General features: G+C 42.2%; 1 protein-coding gene across 2 annotated transcripts in view; it reads right to left on the bottom strand.

The window, feature by feature from the left end:
* The window catches only part of iglon5 (IgLON family member 5), a 146,246-nt gene that overhangs the window by 10,142 nt on the left and 108,907 nt on the right, over positions 1-27,197 (bottom strand). For both annotated transcript variants that reach the window (XM_042304514.1, XM_042304513.1), the window contains exons 2-4: positions 18,902-18,980; positions 9,768-10,000; positions 7,729-7,848 (exon numbers count right to left, since the gene is read on the bottom strand). In XM_042304514.1, the coding sequence (XP_042160448.1) occupies positions 7,729-7,848; positions 9,768-10,000; positions 18,902-18,980 (432 nt within the window). The remainder of the gene's footprint in view (positions 1-7,728; positions 7,849-9,767; positions 10,001-18,901; positions 18,981-27,197) is intronic.

The following is a 27,197-nucleotide window of genomic DNA, read 5'->3' on the forward strand; positions in this document are numbered from 1 at the left end:
GTAATAACAAACTATGCCATCTGTAAATACGAATAAAATAGTTAAATTACGAGACTTGTTGATTTAGCCATGGAAAAAGTCAGGAACCTTCCCGCTAGCCATGATTGGCTGAGATAATGGATGGGCTGGACATGCCAAGAGATGAGTTCAGATTGGTCTGACATGTAGCACGCTTCTGTCTATAACAAATGGCTGCTCAGTATGTGTAGGTCATACATTCTAACGCAGCTTTTAAAAAATATATCACAAATAACTGCAATAGCATTGCGCTCCACTTTCTGCAGGACAGAGTTTTGAAATCAGTGGAATTCCCGGTTGAAGCAGATTATGATAGCTAAGAAGATTCTAGAGTTTGATTGCAAATATGCGAAGGAAGTCGAAAAGAGAACACAAGCCTGTTGTATGAAACCCCTGTCTACAGTCTACAGAAAAAAGGCAAACTCGGCTCCATCATTGATTGAATCAGATGGCTCATTCCTCACAAAACACACCGATTTTGCCAACTACTTGAAAGACCTTTCATTGGCAAGATATGCAAACTTAGGTATGACGTGCTAGCAACAAACACTAACAGTACACATGCAAGCATATCTGACCAAATGATGAAATTGTGCTTCTGAATTCCGTAAAGTCAGTGTGGAATTCAGTTTTTCATTATTTTTACTATTTTCTACATTGTAAAATAATAATGAATACATCAACACAATGAAATAACACATATGGAATCATGTAGTAACCAACAAAGTGTTAAACAAATTCTTCAAAGTTGCCACCCTTTGCCTTGATGACAGCTTTGCAAACTCTTGGTATTCTCTCAACCAGCTTCACTTGGAATGCTTTTCCAACAGTCTTGAAGGAGTTTCCACATATGCTGAGCACTTGTTGGCTGCTTTTCCGTCACTCTGCTGTCCAACTCATCCCAAACCATCTCAATTGGGTTGAGGTTGGGTGATTGTGGAGGCCAGGTCATCTGATGCAGCACTCTATCACTCTCCTTATTGGTCAAATAGCCCTTACACAGCCTGGAGGTGTGTTGGGTCATTGTCCTGTTGAAAAACAAATGATAGTCCCACTAAGCGCAAACGAGATGGGATGGCGTATCACTGCCGAATGCTGTTGTAGCCATGCTGGTTAAGTGTGCCTTGAATTCTACATCAATCACTGATTGTGTCACCAACAAAGCAACCCCACACCTCCTCCTCCATGCTTCACGGTGTGAACCACAAATGCAGAGATCATCCGTTCACCTACTCTGTGTCTCACAAAGACATGGCGGTTGGAACCAAAAATCTCAAATTTGAACTCATCAGACCAAAGACATTTTCCGGATTGACTGACCTTCATGTCTTAAAGTAATGATGGACTGTCCTTTCTCTTTGCTTATTTGAGCTGTTCTTGCCATAATATGGACTTGGTCTTTTACCAAATAGGGCTATCTTCTGTGTACCACCACTACCTTGTCACAACACAACTGGCTCAAACACATTAAGAAGGAAAGAAATTCCACAAATTAACTTTTAACAAGGTACTACCTCATGAAGCTGGTTGAGAGAATGTGCAAAGCTGTCATCAAGGCAGATCGTGGTTACTTTGAAGAATCTCAAATATAAAATAGATTTAGATTTGTTTAACACATTTTTGCTTACTACATGACTCCATATGTGTTATTTCATAGTTTCGATGTCTTCAGTATTATTCTACAATGTAGAAAATAGTAAAAAAATAACAAAAAACCCTGGAGTGAGTTGCTGTGTCCATCGACTAGCTAACATTACGTGTATGATCTGTGTAGTAATATTATTTGTATCTCAGAGCCATTTGCATTTACCTATAGCCTAATGTTAGCTAGCTAGCTAGCTAACGTTGAATCTAGTTGGTTAGCTACCTGCAGGTTGATGTAGCGTAGTAACATTATGAGTTGGGATTATGGTTCATTGTTTAGCTAGTTAGCTAGTTGCAGGTCTAAACAAAATACTCCACTATGCAAGGTACCATATCACTGTACCGTTTACACATTCTGTATTCTGTGCATGTGACAAATAAACTTTGATTTGATATAGTGTGGGTTTTCCAGCGACGGTAACATGAAGAACAACATTACCTGCATTAAAGTCAAATTAGGATATAACGTTGGGCCAACGAGACATGACCAAGTTCTAAAATTCTCTGGTAGAATGCCCTGCTTTTATTTTGTCACATTCGCAACCGTAAGCTATTTTCTGTAATTAGCTTGCCGTTAACTTGTAAATGATGATTGTGTTGTGAGTTTATTTTCCTGTAACTTAACGTTAGCTCGCTAGCTAACAAGCTAGAAACAAACCAAAATATTGTTAAGAAAGTTGCTATAAGTTGCCTGGTTCGTAAATTCATTTTTAAACTGATGGGTTTATTGGTGTTAATATAGACCAGTCATGCTGTTTCAGGCCACCAGGCTGCCGATGTCATGTATGTGAATCCTTAAAGAGATGGGCGGGGCTAAGGCTTAAGAGGGTGTGAATGATGCTGGATGGGTGTAGACAAAGAAGAACTCTCCAGTGCGTGTACCAAAACATTCCAGGGCTATTTTCTCAGAAGTGGGGTTACAAGTTTATCAACTTTCAAAGCAGCATTACTTTCCCATTGTTCCTCAACTGTAGTGTAGGATATATCATTTCCTATGTAAAGAACACCATTTCAAATGTTGCTACTTAAGACAGAATCAGAATTGAACCGGTTGGTCACAAATGGATCACAATATTTTATTTTCAACTTTGGGTTAGAAAACCAATAGCTTTTCCTCATGATGAGATGAAAAGGTTGTGGTGGCAGCAGCAGGAATAGTGGCATCAAGTGGGAAAAACTTGGTACCTTCACAATCATTTATGGTAAAGAATAAAAGTGACTTCAATGGGGAATGAAACCATAAACAGAATCACAAAGGTTGAAGAAGCAATACCACAAGCAGCAGCTCCATACTACTTGTCAGAGATAGAGAGACATGGTACTGTATACTGTTTGTTGATGTGGGATTGGTGTCTGTGGTCTGTGGGTGACTGCTGATAATTCCTGTTGGTGTGGGATTGGTGTCTGTGGTCTGTGGGTAACTGCTGACAGGATTCCTCCTGTCTTACTCATTGTCAGAAATAATTATGGTCTAAATTGAATGTTAGGTACTATATTTATTGGAAATTACATGAATACTATAAATTAAAATGGCCAATTTGGGTGTAATCAATTAGCTTCATTTCTCAGAGATCAAATTATATTCCTTCCATTTGGTGCCTAATGAACACGACCCAGATGTAGAATAAAGTTGCCCTAGATGCTGATTTATGGTCCGTTTGGGGGTTTTGCCAGGTGTGGATTGGAGGAGGTGGAAGCTGATCCTAGATCTGTGTTGGGATGTTACTGTATGTCCATGAGCAACAAATACTGAAGCTAGGGACTGAGGCTTGACAACAATGTTACATCACTCCTTCACAAAGCCTCTACAGAAATAAATAGGTATTTATTTTTAAACGAATTTGGCCACACCAAACTCGACAGGGGTAACAGTGTGTGAGTCACTATGCAGTAAGAACAAAATGGAGCTGTTACGTGGTGTTTGACAAAACTCCCTAGTACACTGACAAGCGAATTAGTCTGTCGCTCACTTCGGCACCCCTCGTTGTCCTATGGCAACGTGACGGAAAAAGTCTTTACCGAGTCAAAGAGACCGGCTGGCTAGAATATATTGGCTTCATCCATGTAAGGGAATGGATGCTCCACACAGCTAGATGTTTCTGGCAGCCTCCAAGCTCCAACACCATTAAGCTTTTCTCTAATTTTGCCCATTAAAGAAGTCAGGCTGTGGAACACGACATAATACATAATCTGTCTGCTAACAAGGAAATCCACAGCTTAAATTGCTGCTCAGTTATCAGAATAACACATTTTAAAAAGCCAGCCAGTCAGTGGACCACTGGCCTCCACACGCACGCACACTCGCACGCACGCACACACACACACACACACACACACACACACACACCCAGTGTTGTCGAGCAAACCCCCCCTGCCCCCCCACAAACACACATGTACCTAAACCCGCGTAACAATTGACGCACGACACACTAAACTGCAGCAATAATTCCTGTAAGAGATTAGCGCGGAGGTTCCAATTGAAGATTATACTGGGGGATTATTAGCTGCTGCTACTGAGCTGGAGATGATTATCTGCAGCTGCTGCAGTGGCGATACAGCCTGCCGCCCGCCACCCTGTAGCGAGTAGTGGCAGCGGTGGCGAGACGCGCTGGGGGTTTACAGCAATGTTATTCACTCATAACACTAGCCTAATACATTTGGTTCCCCTGTGACATCCCCGACGACGCTGGCTGAGCACCCAACTCTGCCCCCAGGGAAGAAGGCAAGGCAAGGGAAGGGACAGAAGCCAGAGATCCAAATCGCTGAGACACAACCAGGGCGGCAGAAGAAATATTTAAATATACTGGCCTAATATATTATAGACGGCTTCTAGAAAGGAGGGAGAGAGAGAAAGAGAGAGAGAAACACAAAACGATACAGAAAGTGAACGACTGGTTGAAATCAAAATAAAGAGATAGGTCGGTCCGGTTGGGGTATTTCATGTGCACTTTTGTGGCTATTTTCATTCTCAGCAGCTGTGTGATGTAATGTGTCAGTACACAGCACCACCCCCCCTTCATTCCCTGCCTCCCTCTGACTTGTCTCTGACCGTTCCTCCACGGGGAGGTCATATCAGGGAATCTGTCCTCCAGTGAATTCTCATGGCTCTCACAATGGCCTGTACAACACTGCAGCTCCATCAGACGCTTACACAGACACTACTGGAGGAAGACCTAGGGCTTTTGTGATCATTTGTGATCATTTTTTAAATTTGATCTTTATTTCACTAGGCAAGTCAGTTAAGAACAAATCCCAAAAGGCAAAAGGTCTCTTAAACAGTTCCCTATTCCCTCTTTAATGCATTAATTTGACCAGGACCCAAGAGGACTCCCCTAGGGCTCTGATTAAAAGTAGTGCACCATATAAAATAGGGGGTGCTTATATTTGTCCTGTTTCACACATGTACAAGTTTGTAACCTGTACAAGTATGACATGGAAATGTGTTCTCTGCTTATCCCAATCCCCCTGAGAGTGGGGTCATGGCCAGGGATCAGCCATTGTTGACAGCGACCCTGGAGCAATTAGGGTTAAGTGCCTTGCTCAAGGGCAGATTGACCAATATTTTTCACATAGTTGGCTTGGGGATTCGAACAAGCACTCTTTTAGTTACTGGGCCAATGATCTAACCACTAGGCTACCTGCCGCCAAACAGTAACTGAAAGATTGCATGTTTGAATCCCGAGCCGACTAGGTGAAACAAACCTGCCAATCTGCTCTTGAGCAAGGCATTGCTCCAGGGTTGCTGTCAATAATGGACGTGCCTTTCTCTTTATTTCGATTTTGACCACTCATTCTCTTTGTCTTTTCTTGCCTCTCCGTTTCTCTCTTTCTCTGTTTATTCTCTCTCTCTCTCTCTCTCTCTCTCTCTCTCTCTCTCTCTCTCCTTTCTAGATGCCGTCTATAAGATATTAGGCTAGTCCTCTGCAGCCCTGGTTGTGTCTCAGTGATTTGTATCCCTAGCTTCTTTCCCTTCCTTTGCTTTCCCTTCTTCCCCAGGGGCGGAGTTGGGTGCTCAGCCATCGTTGACGGAGATGTGTGGGGGTGCCATTTCAGACACAGACCTGGACTTCCACCACCAACCAAACACTTAGATTAGACCTGAGGGGAAAAGAGGAAGCCAGACCGATGGTTGAAAGGAAAGAGGTCAAAGTTTAGATCTGCCCTGCAGTGAAACTGTAGTCCATTTCCCTATAGCACGTTGACACTTTAGGAGCACTGAGCAGTCAGACTCAGTCAGAGCCTTTTGAGTTCTATTGCAGTGGAGTGTATCTGTAGCAGAGGTGGTCTGGTTCTTTCTAGCTCTATCAGCGGTAGTCGAGCATCTGTCAGACATTGTTTGTTTAACTGAGACCATAGTGAATGTAGTCTGATGCGATGCGATGGAGTGGGTGGGCCAGAGAGCATCGATGTGGAGTGCTGTTTGTATGTATGTGTGTGTGTGTGTGTGTGTGTGTGTGTGTGTGTGTGTGTGCGTGCGCGTCTAATGGATGGGATGTCCAATGATAAGAGCTTGAAGTCTCAGATTTAATGGGGGTTCAGGTGATGTCTGTGAAAGAGTGTGAATGGGAGATGGAGATGGTATCAGTGAGATATAAAGTGGGCAGGAGCAGTACTCAGAGCTGTGTGTACATGTCACAGACTCACGGTGGTACACGTCTGGGTTGTATTCATTAGGCATCCATTGGAAGAAAATAGACTGTCACAGGAAGGGACTACCTGTTGTTTTCTGTTGCAAAACGTTTCAAAACTATTTCTGTTGCCAGCACTATTGAATAAGTGCCCTGGTGACCGTGGGAATGATGTCACCACGGTCCCAATGTACCAGGTGCAGAGGATTGTCTTCAAGTTGTGTGTCTCTACACCTACGTAGGGGTCCCACTGTGATCTATCCCCCAATGCAGTGTTTGAATAGAGTGACAGGTGCATGGTGGATTGTCTTGAAAGTGTGTGTCCCGACACCCTCCACCCAGGCGGGACACCCCACTACCACTTTGTCTCCCACCCACTGCAGTGTCTGAATAGAGGGACAGATATCTCTTCTCATTGTTTCTCTAGCCTTCTCTTTCCCCTCCCTCTCTCCTCCCCACCACCACTCCCCCAGCAGCCCATGGCTTCGCTGCAGTGACTCCCACAGAATAACAATGCTGCCCTATCTCACAATCCCCACTGAAGGGGTGTGTGTGAGGGAACGAGGGTGGGGGAGTATACTGCTGACAAGGAAGAAATGCTGTAGGTCTGCAGACAAGCACAGCAAGTGGCTGTAATGTACTTTAAGGGTGTGTGTGTGTGTGTGTTATCTTCCAAGCTGTTGCACCCCCAGTAGTTCACTATAACACAGTGTAACACCGTGCTAAACCTATCTAACGCCTAGCAGGGTAACCTCAACATGCTCAACACATTCTATGAGATGCATCAGCATGAAATAAATAATTTAAAATCTTACCATTGATGGTGGCAGACATGGTAATAGGACAGGAATCATTTCACAAACAAATCTAAATGGATATGAATTAGCTTGTTAGACGTTTTATCACGACCACCCTCAAAACCAATGTGATTTATTTGGATGATGATGGAAGACATAAATAGTGTTCTAATGACAAACATCATTATTAGCATTGTTGCCATGGTAAAGGTGGCGACAGTGAGGATGGTGACAGATGCTGATGATTGTGGCTGGCACGCGTTATTTGTGGATAATTATGTGTGATGTGTGTGATGTGTATGAGAGGGAACTAGCAGCCACAGCCTGAGTGTGATGGAAATGGCAACAAGGGCAGATGACAGTGGACATGGGACAAATAAAGGGACTGGGACAGAAGGTTGGGGACTATGACAGGAAACAAGGACAGAAACAAGGGACTGGGAACAGGGACTAGTTAGTATAGACTACGACAGCGAACAGAGGACAGGAGACAGAGACTGGTAAAGGGACAGACAACTGGGAGAGGAGACATGAGGACTGGGTACTACGACAGGAGACAGGGACTGGTAAAGGGACAGACAACTGGGAGAGGAGACAAGAGGACTGGGTACTACGACAGGAGACAGGGATGGGCGTCTTACATTTGTTCTCCTTCCAGGTGACAGTGGGTTCAGGTCGTCCCACCGCCAGACAGAAGAGGTATACGTTGCCCCCCTCGTTCACTGACACATCTTGGGAGATGTTGACAATTCTGGCTGGCACTGCAAGACGAAAGAGTTGGGTTTTATTGACAGTCATGACTTGACAAAAAATAGAAACTAGACCTAAGCTGCCCTCCCCTCACTGTTTGCACTACCAAAAACAAGATATAAAACTGAAGTGTCAAGAATAAAAGTAAGGGGTTACAAAAATAACAATATTACCAATGACAAACACTGATTCTCTGACTACTATTATAACAAGACAAAGCTATAGAATGTTCTTCACTTTGGTGTTGAATATAGGGATGGAAACCTTCACTCAAGGTCTAGAAGTTTCTGTCTTTGGCAGTTGCCTTGTTTTTTCTTTTCACAGCATGACCACCGTCAAATGCTGTTTTGTTCTAAATTGCCATTCCAGTGCAGGCACTATGCATATAGTTAGAAAGATAACTAGATGGCCCTTGAATTTAAATGGCCCATTATCGTTGCTTTTAATGAGCTTGGCCATGAGGCTGTTTTTCTGCGAAGCATCTAACTACTGGATCCCATTTTTAACTATCTGGCCAGGCGAAAATACTCTCGTGATAAAGCAAAGATTGGAGCCATCGCTAACCCACCATGGCAATCACTGTTTGATGCAGTGACTCTGGGGTGTAATTATTTTGTGTGATATCGCGGCTTAGACTGAAATGTGAGGCGACTTGGAAACTAGGGAAACATGGTCATCTGTGTGCCCGTTTGCCCTGCGGATAAATGCCTCTCCTTGGCGCCTGCACTATGTGAACAGTCTGTTGGAGAGCGGCTGGCTTAGCCTTCTGGGTAATGCTGCCTGTACCCTGCCTATATACAGACACACACACACACACACACACACACACACACACACACACACACACACACACACACACACACACACACACACACACACACACACACACACACACACACACACACACACACACACACACACACACACACACACACACACACACACACACACACAACTGCTGAAACTTTCCCAGATTGCTCTCTCTCTCTCCATCTGCAGCAACATGGTATGTGTGTGTATGTCTGTTGGCCAGTTGATATATAGCCTAATATTTTTCATTTTTATTCCACCAGTCTTGTATTATTGCAATATGCTAGTACACAAGGTACAATATACATAACAATTGACACATACAGGGAGAAAAGGTCTGCAATCCATCAGCCGAGCAGCCGGGCGCCAATAAATAACGTCATTCAGGATCAGTCAAACTCTCACTCACTCCACCGTTGCCTTGACGATAGACCCAGATTTGGTCCTGCATTGTCAATTATTCAGTCAGGCAGTTGGACAGCCCCCTGTACGCCCATATGGTCTTACCAACTTACCCCAGGATCTACCCACCCCTCTCAGTTCTGAGGTAAACTTGCATCAGTGCTAATGTATTGGCTCGAGGCACAGTTGCTAAGGACTCAGTTGGCTACTTTCTTTACTCAGACCAAGGCTCCATCCACTGCACAACACTAACAAAGGCCTTGGGTCACTTTACATTTTTTTTGTAAAGTAAAAGTAAAGCTGTGTTTACAATTGCTGGACTAAAACCTGGAGGTGAATAAATAATCCCGTAAATAAAGTGGTACATGCCCATTACGGAACCAGGTGCTGTATGTGCTGTAAAGACATTCAAATATAGCAATTAAAGGGCTAATACACCTAAATATGTGATTACTTACCCTGTAAACAACATTTGGACAAAGAGATGGATAAAGCCATGCTTTTTTTGTTTTTCCCTGGCTGCTGTCACCAAATCATAACTCACTAACTTTCCTTGTCCAAAGACCAAGTCCATATCCCCCAAATTAGCATGTTTTAAATATCCTTTGACGAATTCACCGGTATACGCAACCAACGTCAGACACTTTGGGATGATTTGGGCTTGAGATTTAAAACAATGTTTTATCCTACCCCATCTTCCCCCCCACCAGGGACTCACCTTGGACGATGAGGAAGACGTGGGCTATGCGGGGCTTGTTGCTGGCCTGGAAGCTGCAGGTGTACAGCCCCTCGTCAGCCACCTCCACCCTCTCTATCTGGATGGAGAAGTCACTGGTGTTACTGTTGACCAGCGACACCCGTCTGTCCAGCGACCACTTGTCTGTCCCCGCAAACAGGATGTTTGAGCGGTTCAACCATGCCTTGTGTGTCACCTCCTCGTCGATTTTACACCTTCGAGATAAGAGGGGGAGAAAACAGGGGATAAGACAGGACCCAGATAATGTGTTAATAATCATTCATTTAACTTGAATAGTGCTTTTCATTACAGAAAATAATCTGAAAGCCAAACAAAGAAACAACACATTACAATTTTGAGGGTAGAGATGGATATTAAATGTCTCTATTTGGCATGGGATGAAAGGCTGGGAGATGAGGCAGTTTGGATTGGAAAGGCAGTGTAACTTCAGGGGAGGGAGGGGGCATCAATAGAATAGCCAGACAGAAACAAAGACAGTCTGACAAACAGGCGCTTTATCAGTGCACCACATTTGCTTTTCCTCCATATGACCCGCTCTTCTGTAAGTACTGGTCCTCCATTGACTGGGTGATGCCGCGGCTGCTGAAAAGTGCCCGAAAAGCCACCACATCTTGGCAGTGGTTAAGTTCAGTCCCTGAGCCTCTTCTGCCATCGCTGGACACAGCATCCAGTACTTGTTGTAATTCTTCCCGGCAGATGAAACAATAAAGCCAGGGCTGTATTATTTGAATTCAAATAGCCTGTTAGCTTGCTAACTGTAAGACAAAAATCTGACTTTTCATCACAATTTTGCAACTCTGAGAGTCAAGACAACAAGATGTAAGTGATCAACCCTCACAGCAGTCAAACCCCAAAATAATAATACAAAAATGCCACAATTTTGTTTTTTTAAAGTACAAAAGTACAATATTTACAGAGATTGGCTTGCCACTCCATTATAGACAAAATACCAGTTGACTGCTTCTTCCCTAAATAGTTATTGCATAGTTTGGAGCTGTGCTTTGGGTCATTGTCCTGTTGTAGGAGGAAATTGGCTCCAGTTAAGCGCTGTCCACAAGGTACGGCATGGCGTTGCAAAATAGAGTCATAGTCTTCAAGATTCATTTTACCCTGTACAAATCTCCCACTTTACCACCACCAAAGCACACCCAGACCATCACATTGCCTTCACCATGCTTGACAGATGGCGACATCACTCCTCCAGTATCTTTACATTTTTTCTGTGTCTCAGGAATGTTCTTCTTTGTGATCCGAACACCTCAATCTTAGATTCATCTGTCCACATAACACCCTTTTCCAATCTTCCTCTGTCCAGTGCCTATGTTATTTTGCCCATCTTAATCTTTTATTTTTATTGGCCAGTCTGAGATATGGCTTTTTCTTTGCAACTCTGCCTAGAACGTCAGCATCCCGGAGTCGCCTCTTCACTGTTGACATTGAGACTGGTGTTTTGTGGGTACTATTTAATGAAGCTGACAGTTGAGGACTTGTGAGGTGCCTGTTTCTCAAACTAGACACTCTAATGTACTTGTCCTCTTGCTCAGTTGCGCACCGGGGCCTCCCACTCCTCTTTCTATTCTGGTTAGAGACAGTTTGCGCTGTTCTGTGAAGGGAGTAGTACACAGCGTTGTACAAGATCTTCAGTTTCTTGGCAATTTCTCGCATGGAATAGCCTTCATTTCTCAGAACAAGAATAGACTGACGAGTTTCAGAAGAAAGGTCTTTATTTCTGGCCATTTTGAGCCTGTAATCGAACCCACAAATGCTGATGCTCCAGATACTAGTCTAAAGAAGGCAAGTTTTATTGATTCTTTAATCAGGACAACAATTTTCAGCTGTGCTAACATAATTTCAAAAAGGTTTTCTAATCATCAATTAGCCTTTAAAATTATAAACTTGGATTAGCTAACACAACATGTCATTGGAAGACGGTGATGGTTGCTGATAATGGGCCTCTGTACGCCTATATAGATATTCCACAACAAATCTGCCGTTTCCAGCTACAATAGTCATTTACAACATTAACAATGTCTACACTGTATTTCTGATCAATTTTACGTTATTTTAATGGACAATAAATATGCTTTTCCTTTAAAAAATAAGGACATTTCTAAGTGACCCCAAACTCTTGAAAGGTAGTGTACATACTGTATATTGAGGTGAGTCTGTATGTGCTTATGTATGAACAAAGATAAACATATGCCTTTTTGAGGAGGAGCAGAACCCTGGAACCCCAAAGAACATCCAAAGCGTTTGAAAACAACAGCTGTTCTGTTGCCGCTGGAAACGGCTAGCTAACTTAGTAGTTGTTTTCTCAAGGTCAAAATTACAACCGGGGACAACAAGACAAGAGGGCACGACAAGAAGAGGGCACGACAAAACCTATTCCCCCTCAGGAGACTGAAAAGATTTGGCATGGGTCCTCAGATCCTCAAAAGGTTCTACAGCTGCACCATCGAGAGCATCATGACTGATTTCATCACTGCCTGGTATGGCAACTGCTTGGCCTCCGACCGCAAGGCACTACAGAGGGTAATGCGTACGGCCCAGTACATCACTGGGGCCAAGCTTCCTGCCATCCAGGACCTCTATACCAGGCAGTGTCAGAGGAAGGTCCTAAAAATTGTCAAAGACTCCAGCCACCCTAGGCATAGACTGTTCTCTCTGCTACCGTACGGCAAGGAGGTACCAGAGCGCCAAGTCTACGTCCAAGAGGCTTCTAATCAGCTTCTAGCCCAAGCCATAAGACTCCTGAACATCTAATCAAATGGTTACCCAGACTATTTGCATTGCCCACCCCCCACCACCTCTTTTACACAGCTGCTAGTTTCTGTTATTATTTAAACATAGTCACTTTAATAACTCTACCTACATGTAAACTCAGCAAAAAAAGAAACATCCCTTTTTCAGGACCCTGTCTTTCAAAGATAATTCGTAAAAATCCAAATAACTTGCATATACTTGCATATAGCCTCCATTACACCACTGGCCCTCTGTGTTTTACTAAAAAGTGTACTCTCCTCCATGAGTCCGCTGGTATTGCTGCTGCTGCCTTTTCAGCATCATTACCCTGTCACACACTGAAGGCCTAGGTCCAATAGGTTTGCCACTGTGCAAACATGTTGATAATACAGTGCATTCGGAAAGTATTCAGGCCATTTCCCTTTTTCACATTTTGTTACATTACAACCTTATTCTCAAATGGATTAAAACATTTTTTTTTAAATCCTCATCGATCTAAATACAATATCCCATAATGACAAAGTGAAAACAGGTTTTTAGGAAGTTTTGCAAATTTATTAAAAATATAAAACAGAAATACCCTTTGTTATGAGACTAGAAATGGAGCTCAGGTGCAACCTGTTTCCCTTGATCATCCTTGATATGTTTCTAAGACTTGATTGGAGTCCACCTGCGGTACATTTAATTGATTGTACATGATTTGGAAAGGCACTGTCAAGCCCTGACCATAGAGAGCTGTTTATTCTCTATGTTGGTTGGGGTTGTGATAGTGACTAGGGCGGGTCATCTAGGTGATTAATGGTTTATGTTGGCCTGGTATGGTTCCCAATCAGAGACAACTGTTTAGCTGTCTCTGATTGGGGATCATATTTATGTAGCCATTTCCTCATTGTGCTTGGTGGGATCTTGTCTACAGATAGTTGCCTGTGTGCACACCAGTATCTCCACGTTTCATTTGTGCGTTATTGTTTTGTTCGGTGAGTTTTGATTTATTAAAATATGTGGAACTCTACGCACGCTGCACCTTGGTCCAATCATTTCGACGAGCGTGACAGGCACCCACCTGTCTATTTAAGATCTCACAGTTGACAGTGCATGTCAAAGCAAAAACCAAGCCATGAGGTCGAAGGAATTGCTCATTGAGCTCTGAGACAGGATTGTGTCGAGGCACAAATCTGGAGAAGGGTGCCAAAAAATGTCTGCAGCATTGAATGTCCCCAAGACACAGCGGCCTCCATCATTCTTAAATGGAAGAAGTTTGGAACTACCAAGACTCTTCCTAGAGCTGGCCGCCCAACCAAACTGAGCAATCAGGGGAGAAGGGCCTTGGTCAGGGAGGTGACCAAGAACCCGATGGTCACTCTGACAGAGTTCGTCTGTGGAGATGGGAATACCTTCCAGAAGGACAACCATTGCTGCAGCACTCTATCAAATAGATCTTTATGGTAGAGTGGCCAGATGGAAGCTACTCCTCAGTAAAAGGCACATGACAGCCTGCTTGGAGTTTGCAAAAAGGCACTTAAAAGACTCTCAGACCATGAGAAACAAGCTTCTCTTGAACCCGATCGAACATCTCTGGAGAGACCTGAAAATAGCTATGCAGCGACGCTCCCCATCCAACCTGACAGAGCTTGAAAGGATCTGCAGAGAAGAATGAGAGAAATTCCCCAAATGCATGTGTGCCAAGCTTGTAGCGTCATACCCATAAGACTCAAGGCTGTAATCACTGCCAAAGGTGCCTTTACAAAATACTGAGTAAAGGGTCTGAATACTTTATTAAAATACATTTGCTAAAATGTTTAAAAACCTGTTTTTGCTTTGTCATTATGGGGTATTGTGTCTAAATTGATGAGAAAAAATAAGATTGAGGCTGTAACGTAACAAAATGTGAAAAAAGTCAAGGGTTCTTAATACTTTACGAATGCACTATATAGACTGTTCAGGTATTAATGTTCTAAAAAAGGAGTGAATATATTTGGCCTGGCAATGCGGTTTTGTACGCTTACTGAATGGAAGCCGCTTGATCTTGTTTTTTTTATGTGAACCGTTTTTTAATCTGTTTTGCTATTGGGACTGGGCATCAGACTCTAGTGGTCAGTTTTCAATTCACTAACACTGAAATATGGTGAGTTGGGATGTTATCAGAAACTTTGAAATTGAAACAAGCATGGTAACAAGCATTCCCCCCTTATCTCAGCTTGCTGGTCACCATAGCAGCACCCACCTGTAGCACGTGCTCCAGCAGGTATATCTCTCTGGTCACCCCCAAAACAAATTCTTCCTTTGGCCGCCTCTCCTTCCAGTTCTCTGCTGCCAATGACTGGAACGAACTACAAAAATCTCTGAAACTGGAAACACTTATCTCCCTTACTAGCTTTAAGCACCAGCTGTCAGAGCAACTCACAGATTACTGCACCTGTACATAGCCCATCTATAATTTAGCCCAAACAACTACCTCTCCCCCTACTGTATTTATTTATTTATTTTGCTCCTTTGCACCCTATTATTTTTATTTATACTTTGCACATTCTTCCACTGCAAATCTACCATTCCAGTGTTTTACTTGCTATATTGTATTTACTTTGCCACCATGGCCTTTTTTTTGCCTTTTACCTCCCTTATCTCACCTCATTTGCTCACATCGTATATAGACTTGTTTATACTGTATTATTGACTGTATGTTTGTTTTACTCCATGTGTAACTCTGTGTTGTTGTATGTGTCAAACTGCTTTGCTTTATCTTGGCCAGGTCGCAATTGTAAATGAGAACTTGTTCTCACCTTGCCCATCTGGTTAAATAAAGGTGAAGTAAAATAAAATAAAAAATTAAAATAAAACATTTGTTGTTACACCCCTGTAATTACAGACTGCAATTACCACCAGTTACATGTTAAAATACAGTGTAACTATAAATTATTACAATTGTTTAGAATACTTGTTACCGTGTAATTACATATGTAATTACACTTTAATAGGGACCCCTTAAGATGAAGTGTTACCGTCTTTTTCATTAGACAATTAATGAGGCTAGCCATGTTGATGGATACCAGATTTGACTATTACAGCTACATTTTCTGGTTGCCAAGATTCTAATAGTTTACCTAATTTCAGTTGATGTGACAAAACAAGCAGTATAGAGATTCATTATACCATCTAAACCACTATGAAATATATTTTAAATAACCAAAAATATTTTATTTTCAGCTTTTTGAAATTAGTGTACAAAACCAAAAGCAAAAGATGCAAAAATGACTAAGCAAGCATAGAAATAGAGCACATAGACCAGATATACCGCTTCTTAGACTTGCTTTCAAAGCGAATGACAGATCTATAACTCAAATTTCTATGGGATTTAGGTCAGGTCGCAAATATCACTATCATGAGGGAGTGCAGAAAGGAATATTTTAAGGTTCATTTGAATTAATTTCAAATGACATTTTGATCATCCTGTTGTAATTATATGCGTTTGTATTATAGTTTTGTAAACAAACCACTAGCTAGGTCTCATAATGTGAGGTTGATAATACATACCAAGCACAAGGTAGCGGTTCATTAAAGAAAATCCAGTATGTTTCTTAATTGAAACTACGTGGGAAATACACCTGGGTAAAATATAGTTGTGTTTGGAGGAAGCATATGAAGAGCTAGAAGAGACAGATTGGTGAGGGGTGAGAGGGGCTGAAAGTGGAAATTACTGCTGCTACCTAACTTTTGATGTATACAATGTGGCCGTCAAACATTGGACTTGTAGGCTAGCTACATTTAGTTTAGTTATATTGTTGGCTGTTGTGAGAGAAATGTATTTATCCAGCTGGCTAACAAGGTAACTGGATCTTTCTCTACCTTCACATCCAGCTAGCTCTGTATAAGATATGCATATTATTAGTAGATTTGGATAGAACACACTCTGAAGTTTCTAAAACGGTTTGAATCATGTCTGTGAGTATAACAGAACTTATGTAGCAGGAAAAACAATTCAGATTGAGTTTTCATTGGGGAACTAGAATTCTATGGCACTTGTTTGCAGTTCCTACTGCTTCCACTGGATGTCACCAGTCTTTGGAAAATGGTTGAGGTTATTCCTTTGTGAAATGAAGAAGTAAAGCAATGTTTTTATTTTACCTTTATTTAACCAGGCAAGTAAGAACAAATTCTTATTTTCAATGACAGCCTAGGAACAGTGGGTTAACTGCCTGTTCAGGGGCAGAACGACAGATTTGTACCTTGTCAGCTCGGGGGTTTGAACTTGCAACCTTCCGGTTAACCACTAGGCTACCCTGCCGCTGTTGAGAGTTGGGCAAGACTAAAAAAGTAGTGGACATATATGGGACATATTGGAGTGACAACAAAAGAAGCTCGTCAAAGGTAAGGCATGATTTATATTTTATTTCTGCGTTTTGTGTAATTGAAATATTCTTTCTCTCTTTGTTTACTGTTGTGCTATCATCAGATAATAGCTTCTTATGCTTTTGCCGAAAAGCCTTTTAGACATGTTGGCTGGATTCACAACGAGTGTAGCTTTAATTTGATATATTACATGTGTGATTTAATGAAAGTTTGAATTTTATAGCATTTTATTTGAATTTGGCGCTCTGCATTTTCCCTGGCAATTGGCCAGGTGGGACATTTGCATCCCCCCTATCCCAGAGAGGCTAACAAGGTAAGTGGATCTTTCTCTACCTTCACATCGCGCTAGTGAAATATAGCTAACACCACCTGAGCAAATGGATAATAAACGGGAAATAAATGTTGCTTGATGATTTTGTTTTGTTTATCTGGTAGCAAGAAGTCAATGTGTTTATACAACTAATTTGTTCTGGTTTTTGGTTAAACTTTTAATTTTATGCTAGCTGCTGTAGTCAATTAACTAGCTAGCTAGTCAATAATGGCGCTGGGCAGACGTCAATTTAACATCTATTCCACGTTGGTTTAGGGTCATTTCATTTAAATGATGTGGAAACAACGTTGATTCAACCAGTGTGTGGTTAATCTCTTGGTTGTGCGTGCAAACAGAACATGTTATTGTTTAAACATTTGAAAAGGTCTAGAGTAGATTAGTAATAGTTTTTCAGAACTGTCTGGTATAACCTCAAGCAGGTTAGACTGGGCAAGTTCATTCCATGTGAAATCTCCACCTGCATGTACCCCAGGCACCCGGTAATGCAAAACAATCTCGCCCACTCCTTTGTCTACTTTATTTTCTCTAATATACAAGACTTTCTTGAAAACCAGATTTTACCTCAATGTAACTACCCTGGTTATATACACTGAGGGTACAAAGCAATAGGAACACCTTCCTAATATTGAGTTCCACACCCTTTTGCCCTCAGAACAGCCTCAATTTGTCGGGGGATGGATTCTACAAGGTGTCGAAAGCGTTCCACAGGGATGCTGGCTGGCCCATGTTGAGTCCCGCAGTTGTCCTTTGGGTGATACCATTCTTGATACACATGGGAAATTGTTTAGCGTGAAAAGCCCAGCAGCGTTGCAGTTCTTGACACACTCAAACCACCTACTACCATCACCCGTTCAAAGGCATTTAAATATTCTGTGTTACCCATTCACTCTCTGAATGGCACACACACACAATCCATCTCAATTGTCTCAAGGCTTAAAAATCCTTCTTTAACCCGTCTCCTCTCCTTCATCTACACTGATTGAAGCAGATTCAACAAGTGACATCAATAAGGGATCATAGCTTTCACCTTTTCACTGTACACTCAGTCTATACATATATATGAATACAAAAAATTATTTAGAGTTTGGAATGTAATTTTCCAACTTTGCTGAACTAGAAATGTTTTTGTGACAGTATGACTACAGTACTGTCCTTCATCACTAGATGTCCTTACAAGCTTCAGCTGGGGACCAGGCCAGGAGAGGATAAGCCTGAGTGCTTATGTTTAATTGATGTGGCCAGGGTAAAAAAAAAATCTCTGTGAGGTAGATCACATGGCCTCCAGTGAATAGGCCAGTGATATTACCTTTAATCACCCATGCAATGAATAGATGAGCCTGTAAGTATGAAAGGGCATCATATATCAACTACAGGAGCCTGACAGTGGTCTATGGTTCTAGGGCTAGGCGATATGAGATGACAGTGAGGGTGACCAGATTTGGAATGACACCTGACAGCGGGTTAAATAGTTCAAATGTTGATTGACAGTAGGCTTTTATGAAGGCCTCAGAGTCCAGGATATTGACAAAATAGGAAGATTTTTCAACCTAGTTGGGGTAAAGCTCATGAGGTTTTTATGACAGTGAATTGGCAATTAAGTCAGCATGATGAGAGGGAAAAAAACAACAATTTGAACATGTAATTAGTAGGTGCAGGTGTAGGATCGAAGAGTTACCTCAGAATGATGCTCTCTCCTTCCAGCACTGTAATGTTGTCGGGCAGGTGGCCGAATTCAGCTCCGTGCGCACTTGGCCCTGCCAAGGAAAATGAGAGAAGAGAGGGAGGAGGGTGAGCATAATGCCGTTATAACAACAACAGACGGTCCATTCGGATTCTCAATACCCAAATCCCCTGGTTGGCATCTCAGCCGCCGTGGTGCTGAGTACCTCATTGATCCAGGTCAGGCTGGATGTGTTTGGCGGTTGACTTAGTTATTTGTGATGGGAAAGTCAGAAATATACAAACAAAGGTGTTGTCGCTTATGCACTGACCCCCTGTATTATTTGAATAATGATTTGGTTCACCCCCCCCCCTCCCCCCCGCCATGTGTGTGTGTCTCATTGAACCATCGTTGATAATGAGCCGGGGGAAGAGGAGGATTCACGCAGGGGCGTTGGAGCGTGAAATGAAGGGACACCAACGGCAACCGGAGGGATGCGTACAGTGAGGCTCACCCTGCCTACAAATAGACACACGCACACACACCAAGACAGTCACACAAGTGCACGCAAACACACACTACCACAGAAATTAAACTAAATGAAAAACGGGGGTTGATATGATATGTGGGGCATCGTCTGTCTATGAAAATGCCCTTTTTTGTTACAAATTTAACCAGATCCATGCATAATACACATTCACTAATAATGACTAACTTTATAGAAAATTAACACAGGTCTCATAAACAATATCTCAAGCACGAGCCCACGTGCTAGTGAGTAGCCGGCTAATCTTTAGCCAACTAACTAGCTAGCCAACTTTAGCTAGAAACCAAGGTAGAACAGTTGAATGGTTATGAACACATCGTTCTGTCTGTCTCCAACTGTTTGAATAGCATGCTAGCCTGTCTACCTTGTTCAGATGTTGAAATCAAGTGGCCTAACTTATTTCTCAGAATGGGAACGAGTTTCCAATTCCTTATGTAATAGTGTTGGATGCTTTTTGCACAGTTATAAAACACAGACTAGACAGCTAGTAAAACAGTCTTTGGCTAAAATGTTACTAGTGGTACATGGTACCGCAATGCCACGTGTGACAGACTGAGCATTTATTTTCCAGAATCAATGTTCATTGATACTCCAATTTTAGAAGTGTTCGCTCTGCACGCAATTTGAGGAGTTGAGACCTAAAAAGGGTATCAATGGAAAGGTTCATTTCTCCTCTACTACAGTAAAATAATGTCTCAATGTGTTTCGGTGTCCTTATGACCGATTATGTAAGACCACTCTGCAAATACAGAGTTGAAACAATAGTGTGTGATTGCAGCCAGCAATTTGGAGCATTCCCATGGGTTCCTGCAATCGAGCACGCCATCTTCATGCTTGTGTAACACTTGATGTTCTGGATTTCCCCTGATTGTCTATGCGATTAAAATGTGGGTCAAGAGGCGTCTACCGATGTCCTAGCTAGCTAGCTACCGGTGGTGCCCCCACTTCCCGCCCGTCGTGTACTGGAGTCCTCCTAGCTACATAGCTAGCACACAGTGTCCTTCGCTCCCACTTGCCCGAAGACCTGCCCTTGCTGTCTTTAACAGAGCTGTGGGAAATCAGTGCCTGACAGGTGGGAGCGAAGGACACTGTCTACCTGTGTCCTAGCTATCGTTAGCTAGCTAGCTACCGATCCAGTCCGAGCAAAACAATGTACCAATAGAAGTATAAAGAGGTGTTCCTGCAGGTGCAGGAATTAGACTTGGGCGGTATACCGTATATACCGTATACACAGGTATTTATTTGGAAATAGTCGCAAGATGGTTTTGCAATATCGCCAATAACGTTGAAACTATTTCTTTGATGTTTCTCTATACATTTGAATATTTCTACTTTTTAAAAGTAAATACCTGCAGTCAACTTGTGCAATATGTTAGAAATTAAAGCAGACTGTGTTCATCATTACACCTGTCACATTATTTTACATTATGAAGCGTACCATAGTTCTCCAGAACAGATGAGACAATCACATGACAACAGAAGTGCAACGCTATTCGGCTGGCAGCCACACAAGTAGGCTAAATGAGCTTACAAGGAAAAACACGTGTATTTTTTGCAAAAACTATGCATGGCAATCGTATGTCTGTTTATCATATAAAGAATGTAGCCAGCTACATTTCCTAATGTTCTTCTTAAAGTTAATTTAGCATTTTACTGGAGAAAAGTAGACTAGCTACACCTAGAAAAGTACCAGAGAAAAGTACTTAAACATCAGTCAGAACACTGTCTGCTGATAGAATGCCCGTTTGTGAATTCTCATCCAATTTGGGAAGTGCAACTGAGGCACAAAATGAGTCTGATTCCGAGCAGAAATTACAATAAAAAGCATTTTAGATCTGGGTTTATGGTGGTGGAAGATATTTCTTATGCATTTTATATTTTTTTGCTGTGTGAAAAACAAATAATTCTGTATTAACACGATCCCTAAGTTTAACTTGCTAGTTATCTAAGTAGCTGAATTAATAAAGTGATGGTGAATCACATTGTGTTGGCTTTCTGCTGTATTCAAGAAGTCAAAGCCCTTTGGATGAGTTATCTGTACAACTGCCACTGCTATTTTAAAATGTCCTTGCATTTTGTCTACTTCTCGAGCAGAGCAGGCAGGCAGGTTGCCCTAGCGACTCCAGAGTCCTCACAGACACTGTGTATGCTGCTCCAGAGTCAGTACTATTCATTTACACAATATCTCTCGATCACAATCACTTGTAAATGTCCAAACTCACCAAAAATGACATTCGATAGCTCCTGCTATATATATATATATATATATATATATATATATATATATATATATATATATATATATATATATATATATATATATATATATATATATATATATATATATATATATGTATAACTTTATGAGCTGGACTGCCTGTCTTTGCAATTTGTTTCTTTTTTTCATATGCGCTCGTTAGCATATTTGCTGGGCTTGTGTGTGTGTGTGTGTGTGTGTGTGTGTGTGTGTGTGTGTGTGTGTGTGTGTGTGTGTGTGTGTGTGTGTGTGTGTGTGTGTGTGTGTGTGTGTGTGTGTGTGATATAAGGAGCGATAGAGACGAGACAAAAAAGACAACATGTAGACATAAATGCTCATAAAAAATGTATAAATAATTTGATTCTTGTGATACAGACATTTGGAATACCGTCTTAAAACATAAATTCAAATTAATTAAACGAATTCTATATAACACCCAGCCCTAAAGCGCTTGTATTTTCAAAATGACTCGGCTACAGTAGTCTTGAAGCTTCCCTTCCTTGAATTATATTTTGTAAATTTCAACTGACTCCGCAAACAAAGATAACAACAGCCATACAGTGCTATCTTAGCAGTGACATACTGAGGCAGGTCTACACTCAAATCAAATCAAATGTATTTATAAAGCCCTTCTTACATCAGCTGATGTCACAAAGTGCTGTACAGAAACCCAGCCTAAAACCCCAAACAGCAAGCAATGCAGGTGTAGAAGCACGGTGGCTCGGAAAAACTCCCTAGAAAGGCCAGAACCTAGGAGGAAACCTAGAGAGGAACCAGGCTATGATGGGTGGCCAGTCCTCTTCTGGCTGTGCCGGGTGGAGATTATAACAGAACATGACCAAGATGTTCAAAAGTTCATAGATGACCAGCAGGGTCAAATAATAATAATCACAGTGGTTGTCGAGGGTGGCTTTTCATAGCATCTCATAGCATAGAGTATCTCTACCACTCTTGCTGTCTCTAGAGAGTTGAAAACAGCAGGTCTGGGACAGGTAGCACGTCCGGTGAACAGGTCAGGGTTCCATAGCCTTAGGCAGAACAGTTGAAACTGGAGCAGCAGCACGGCCAGGTGGACTGGGGACAGCAAGGAGTTATCAGGCCAGGTAGTCTTGATGCATGGTCCTAGGGCTCAGGTCCTCCGAGAGAGAGAAAGAAACTCAGCATGACACCAGCTCTGTTCCTCCAAACTCCGCCAAATTCCAGCATGCACATCAAGTCCACCCTTACGGTGCCCATATTAGGACACCCTCACTGTCTGAGGGTCATGTCTAAATTTGACCTCAAAAGTGTCTTGGGTTTTACATTTTAGCTAACCCTAACCCTATTCTTAACCTTAACCTAATTCTCCTAATCTGCAACGTTAATTCTCCTAACCTGCTGCATAAGTTCTCCTAAACCTGCTACGAAAAGTCAATTTTGACAAAACCTGTATCCCTTCTGGACAAGACCTTACTAGAGTCCTTGCTAGATCTTCAACCAATCTCCCCTATCTCTTTCCTAACGCGTCCATAATATCTCTATGCTGCTGCCGTCTTGCCTCTAAGGTTTAATAAACAGCGACTTATGCGAAGGAAACGCTGTGTAGTCAGGAATTTAGAAGCACCCGGAGGTTTGTCTGATTAATGCAAAGAGGTGCGCTAAGACAATACGCTCTAAGCTTGGCAAGTGTAATTCCAGGCAGAGAGGGGTCAGAAACGTGACAGTCGTAAGCAGTGCAGCATCTGATGGCCAATTGCTCACACTTTTCATTTCAACACGGGCTCTTGGTGGAATCATGGCTTGATTGCACAGCGTAATGAAAAAGGGGCAGGCATTCTGATTCGCGTCACGGTCTCATAAACAAATAGCTGAAAAAGGTGAATCTAATTATGTGTTGAAATGATGGTCAATGGAAAATTGAGAGATGTATTTTTCCAAAGTACTGAAATTAGTACAAAGTCTAAGCAGAGTAATACTAATAAGTTGAATATGAGTGTGTGTTTGTGTGTCTGAAGATCCACAATTCTTCATGGTCCTTTCGAGACAGTTATTGTGTGTGTGCACCTGTACAGTGTGTGTGTGTGTGTGTCCAGTATGTGTGCATTTGCTTTAAGTGTGTCAGTCACCAGCAAGAACAGGCCATCCCACAGTGAGAACTAATGGCGCCTTGAAGGATGGAGAGGGATGGAGAATGTCCATGAAAATCCTCCGCTAAAAGCCATAATCACATTAGCGTGCTGCTTGCTGCTGTGCTATCTAGGCTGGCCAAGAAACACAGGAAGGAAGAACACACTGGCTGTATCAGCATCACTACCACTCACTGTGACTGTCCCTCTCACTGCATGGGGGAGGGGAGACATTAGTCATTGTGTCCAATGTACTGTATAACCAAGGCCTAGGAAATGTCACCAGCGGTAAGTGTTTGTTAAAGGACAACTGAACGATAAATGTATTTGGTTGAAAACTGCATATGTGGCATCGATATCATTGAGAAACACAACAAAGTGTAAGTAGAATAATTTTGGTCGTAAAGTCAGTATATTCCAAAACATAGTTTTGTGAGATTTGTGTAAGTGAGATCATCAGAACTCTCGTTTTTCTTAATGACCAGCAGAAAATCAGATGCAGAATTGGTGAGTTAAGCCGCTCTTTCAGGTTATTTCTATGAAACAATCTTGGATATACTGTAACCTATACCATCCTCTGTGCACCTGCCACACTGCACAGTAGGCTGTATTACTGTGCGTCCTCAGTTGTTCTGTGCGTCATCAGTTGTTGTACCCGCAAAACACCAGTCTCAACGTCAACAGTGAAGAGGCGACTCCGGGATGCTGGCCTTCTAGGCAGAGTTGCAAAGAAAAAGCCATATCTCTGACTAGCCAATAAAAATAAAAGATTAAGATGGGCATTATAACATAGGCACTGGACAGAGGAAGATTGGAAAAGGGTGTTATGTGGACAGATGAATCTAAGATTGAGGTGTTCGGATCACAAAGAAGAACATTCCTGAGACACAGAAAAAATGTAAAGATGCTGGAGAAGTGCTGGACGCCATCTGTCAAGCATGGTGAAGGCAATGTGATGGTCTGGGTGTGCTTTGGTGGTGGTAAAGTGGGAGATTTGTATAGGGTAAAATGAATCTTGAAGAAGGAAGGCTATGACTCTATTTTGCAACGCCATGCTGTACCTTGTACGAGATATTCAGTTTCTTGATAATTTCTCACATAGAATAGCCTTCATTTCTCAGAACAAGAATAGACTGATGAGTTTCAGAAGAAAGGTCTTTGTTTCTGGCCATCTTGAGCCTGTAATCGAACCCACAAATGCTGATGCTCCAGATACTCAACTAGTCTAAAGAAGGCCAGTTTTATTGCTTCTTTAATCAGAACAACAATCTTCAGCTGTACTAACATAATTGCAAAATAGTTTTCTAATGATCAATTAGCCTTTAAAATGCTAAACTTGGATTAGCTAACACAACGTGCCATTGGAACACAGGAGTGATGGTTGCTGATAATGGGCCTCTGTACGCCTATGTAGATATTCAGTTTCCGGCTACAATGGTCATTTACAACATTAACAATGTCTACACTGTATTTCTGATCAATTCGCTGTTATTTTAATGGACCCCAAAAAATGTGCTTTTCTTTCAAAAACAAGGACATTTCTAAGTGACCCCAAACTTTTGAACGGTAGTGTACGTAGACACACACACACACACACACACACACACACACACACACACACACACACACACACACACACACACACACAGCTGAAACCTGAAAACAACATGGTGAAGGTTACACACCAGAGTCCTGCTATTCCCTATTCCCCACTCAATTCCCATTTTTACAGCTCAATTGGCACCTTCATTCTAAAACCTGTATCACCCTGCCTTTACCCTCCCTCACTGCACACGGTGTTAACCAGGTCAACACACACAGCCCAGACTTACTCAGTCACACTCACCCACAGCCATGTGTATAAGTACACACCGAAACACACAGAAACTGAGTCAGTGATCAACACACCACAAACACACTCACTCATGTATACACACCATCACAACCCCTGTCTCCTCTTGTCACTCACTTAGAGCGTGCGATGTGCATAAAGGCTGCCTCTTTGACCTTGGTAGGGGGGTGAAGGGTATCACATCGAAGATGAGAAGCTAAAGGGGTGTCTGTGGTGTCTCACTACTGGACAGTTGGAGGGTCTAAAGGGGTGTCTGCAGAGTCAGGGTCTTGTCAATTCGAATACTACACAGTCGAGAGGGGGGTGTAAGGGTTGATGGGGTGGACGTTGGACAGATGACGACAGAGCGTGAAAACACCTGATAGACTGCACATGCCCGACACCCATCAGCATTAACAACACAGGGAGAGAGACGGAGAGAGAAATCGAAACATTTCAATCAGAAAACCTAAGAAAATGAACAACAAGTGAAAAAATTTCAGTATGGCGAATAACTAAAACAATACAGAAATATCTAAGGAAAAAGAAGGGACAGCACGTCAGAAATCAGCTCAATGTAATTGAAGAATCCGTAGACTATTAAGACTTCTGGAAAAATTGGAAAACACTAATCAAACAACAAGAAGAGTTGTCTATCCAAAACCACTTTTCCAATCTTTTTGGCCCTATAACAAAGAACAAACAGAAAAAACACATACATGATCAAATTCAAATCTTAGAGTCAACTATTGAAGACTACCAGAACCCACTGGATTCTCCAATTACATTTAATAAACTACAGGACAAAATACAAACCCTCCAAACATAAAGACATGTGGTGTTGATGATATTCTAAATGAAATGATAAAATATACAGACCACAAAGAGAGAGAGACAGAGAGATATACAGTGAGTGAGTGAGGGAGGAAGACATAGGGAGAGGAGCTAGAGAAGTGGAGGTAAGGGAGAGGAAAAGCCTAGAGCCAGCGCACAGAACTGTACTCTATGAACTGAGGGTAAACAGACAAACAACCTTGTGGCATTTTGTGTTGGAAGATTAAGTGCAGTAGTTTTTCTCCCTGTCAGGTGCAGGATTGCAAGATTCCTCCATGGTGCATGAGAGTGTCAGTGTGTCTGCATATTGAATTTCGCCCAGCACCAGACAGGGACGATCCCGGCTGACTCTCGTCCTTGATGTGACCCAGGTTTTTGGCATTCGATCAGCACCACACAGACACACGCGCACGCACACACAGAAGCACAGATGCACACACATACTCGCACGCATGCTCGCACACACACACACACACACACATGCACACCCATCTCTCTGTCCAAACATCCATAACCCACAGCATAGGTCCTCATCAGGACTAAACACAGCCTGAGGACCAGATTTAATATTCCCTTTCCCAAATAAAAAGGTTTTCACCTGTTAGACAATACAACATTCAGAGGGAATATACACAACCTAAGCTAAACCATGGGGCAGTATTTATGAATACTTCATCCCTTTATTTTCTTCCCTGTTTCATTCCCCCTAGATAATAACAGCTACTATTTTTGCACTA

Source organism: Oncorhynchus tshawytscha, linkage group LG23 (assembly GCF_018296145.1).
Source record: "Oncorhynchus tshawytscha isolate Ot180627B linkage group LG23, Otsh_v2.0, whole genome shotgun sequence".
In the NCBI taxonomy this organism is placed as follows: domain Eukaryota; kingdom Metazoa; phylum Chordata; class Actinopteri; order Salmoniformes; family Salmonidae; genus Oncorhynchus; species Oncorhynchus tshawytscha.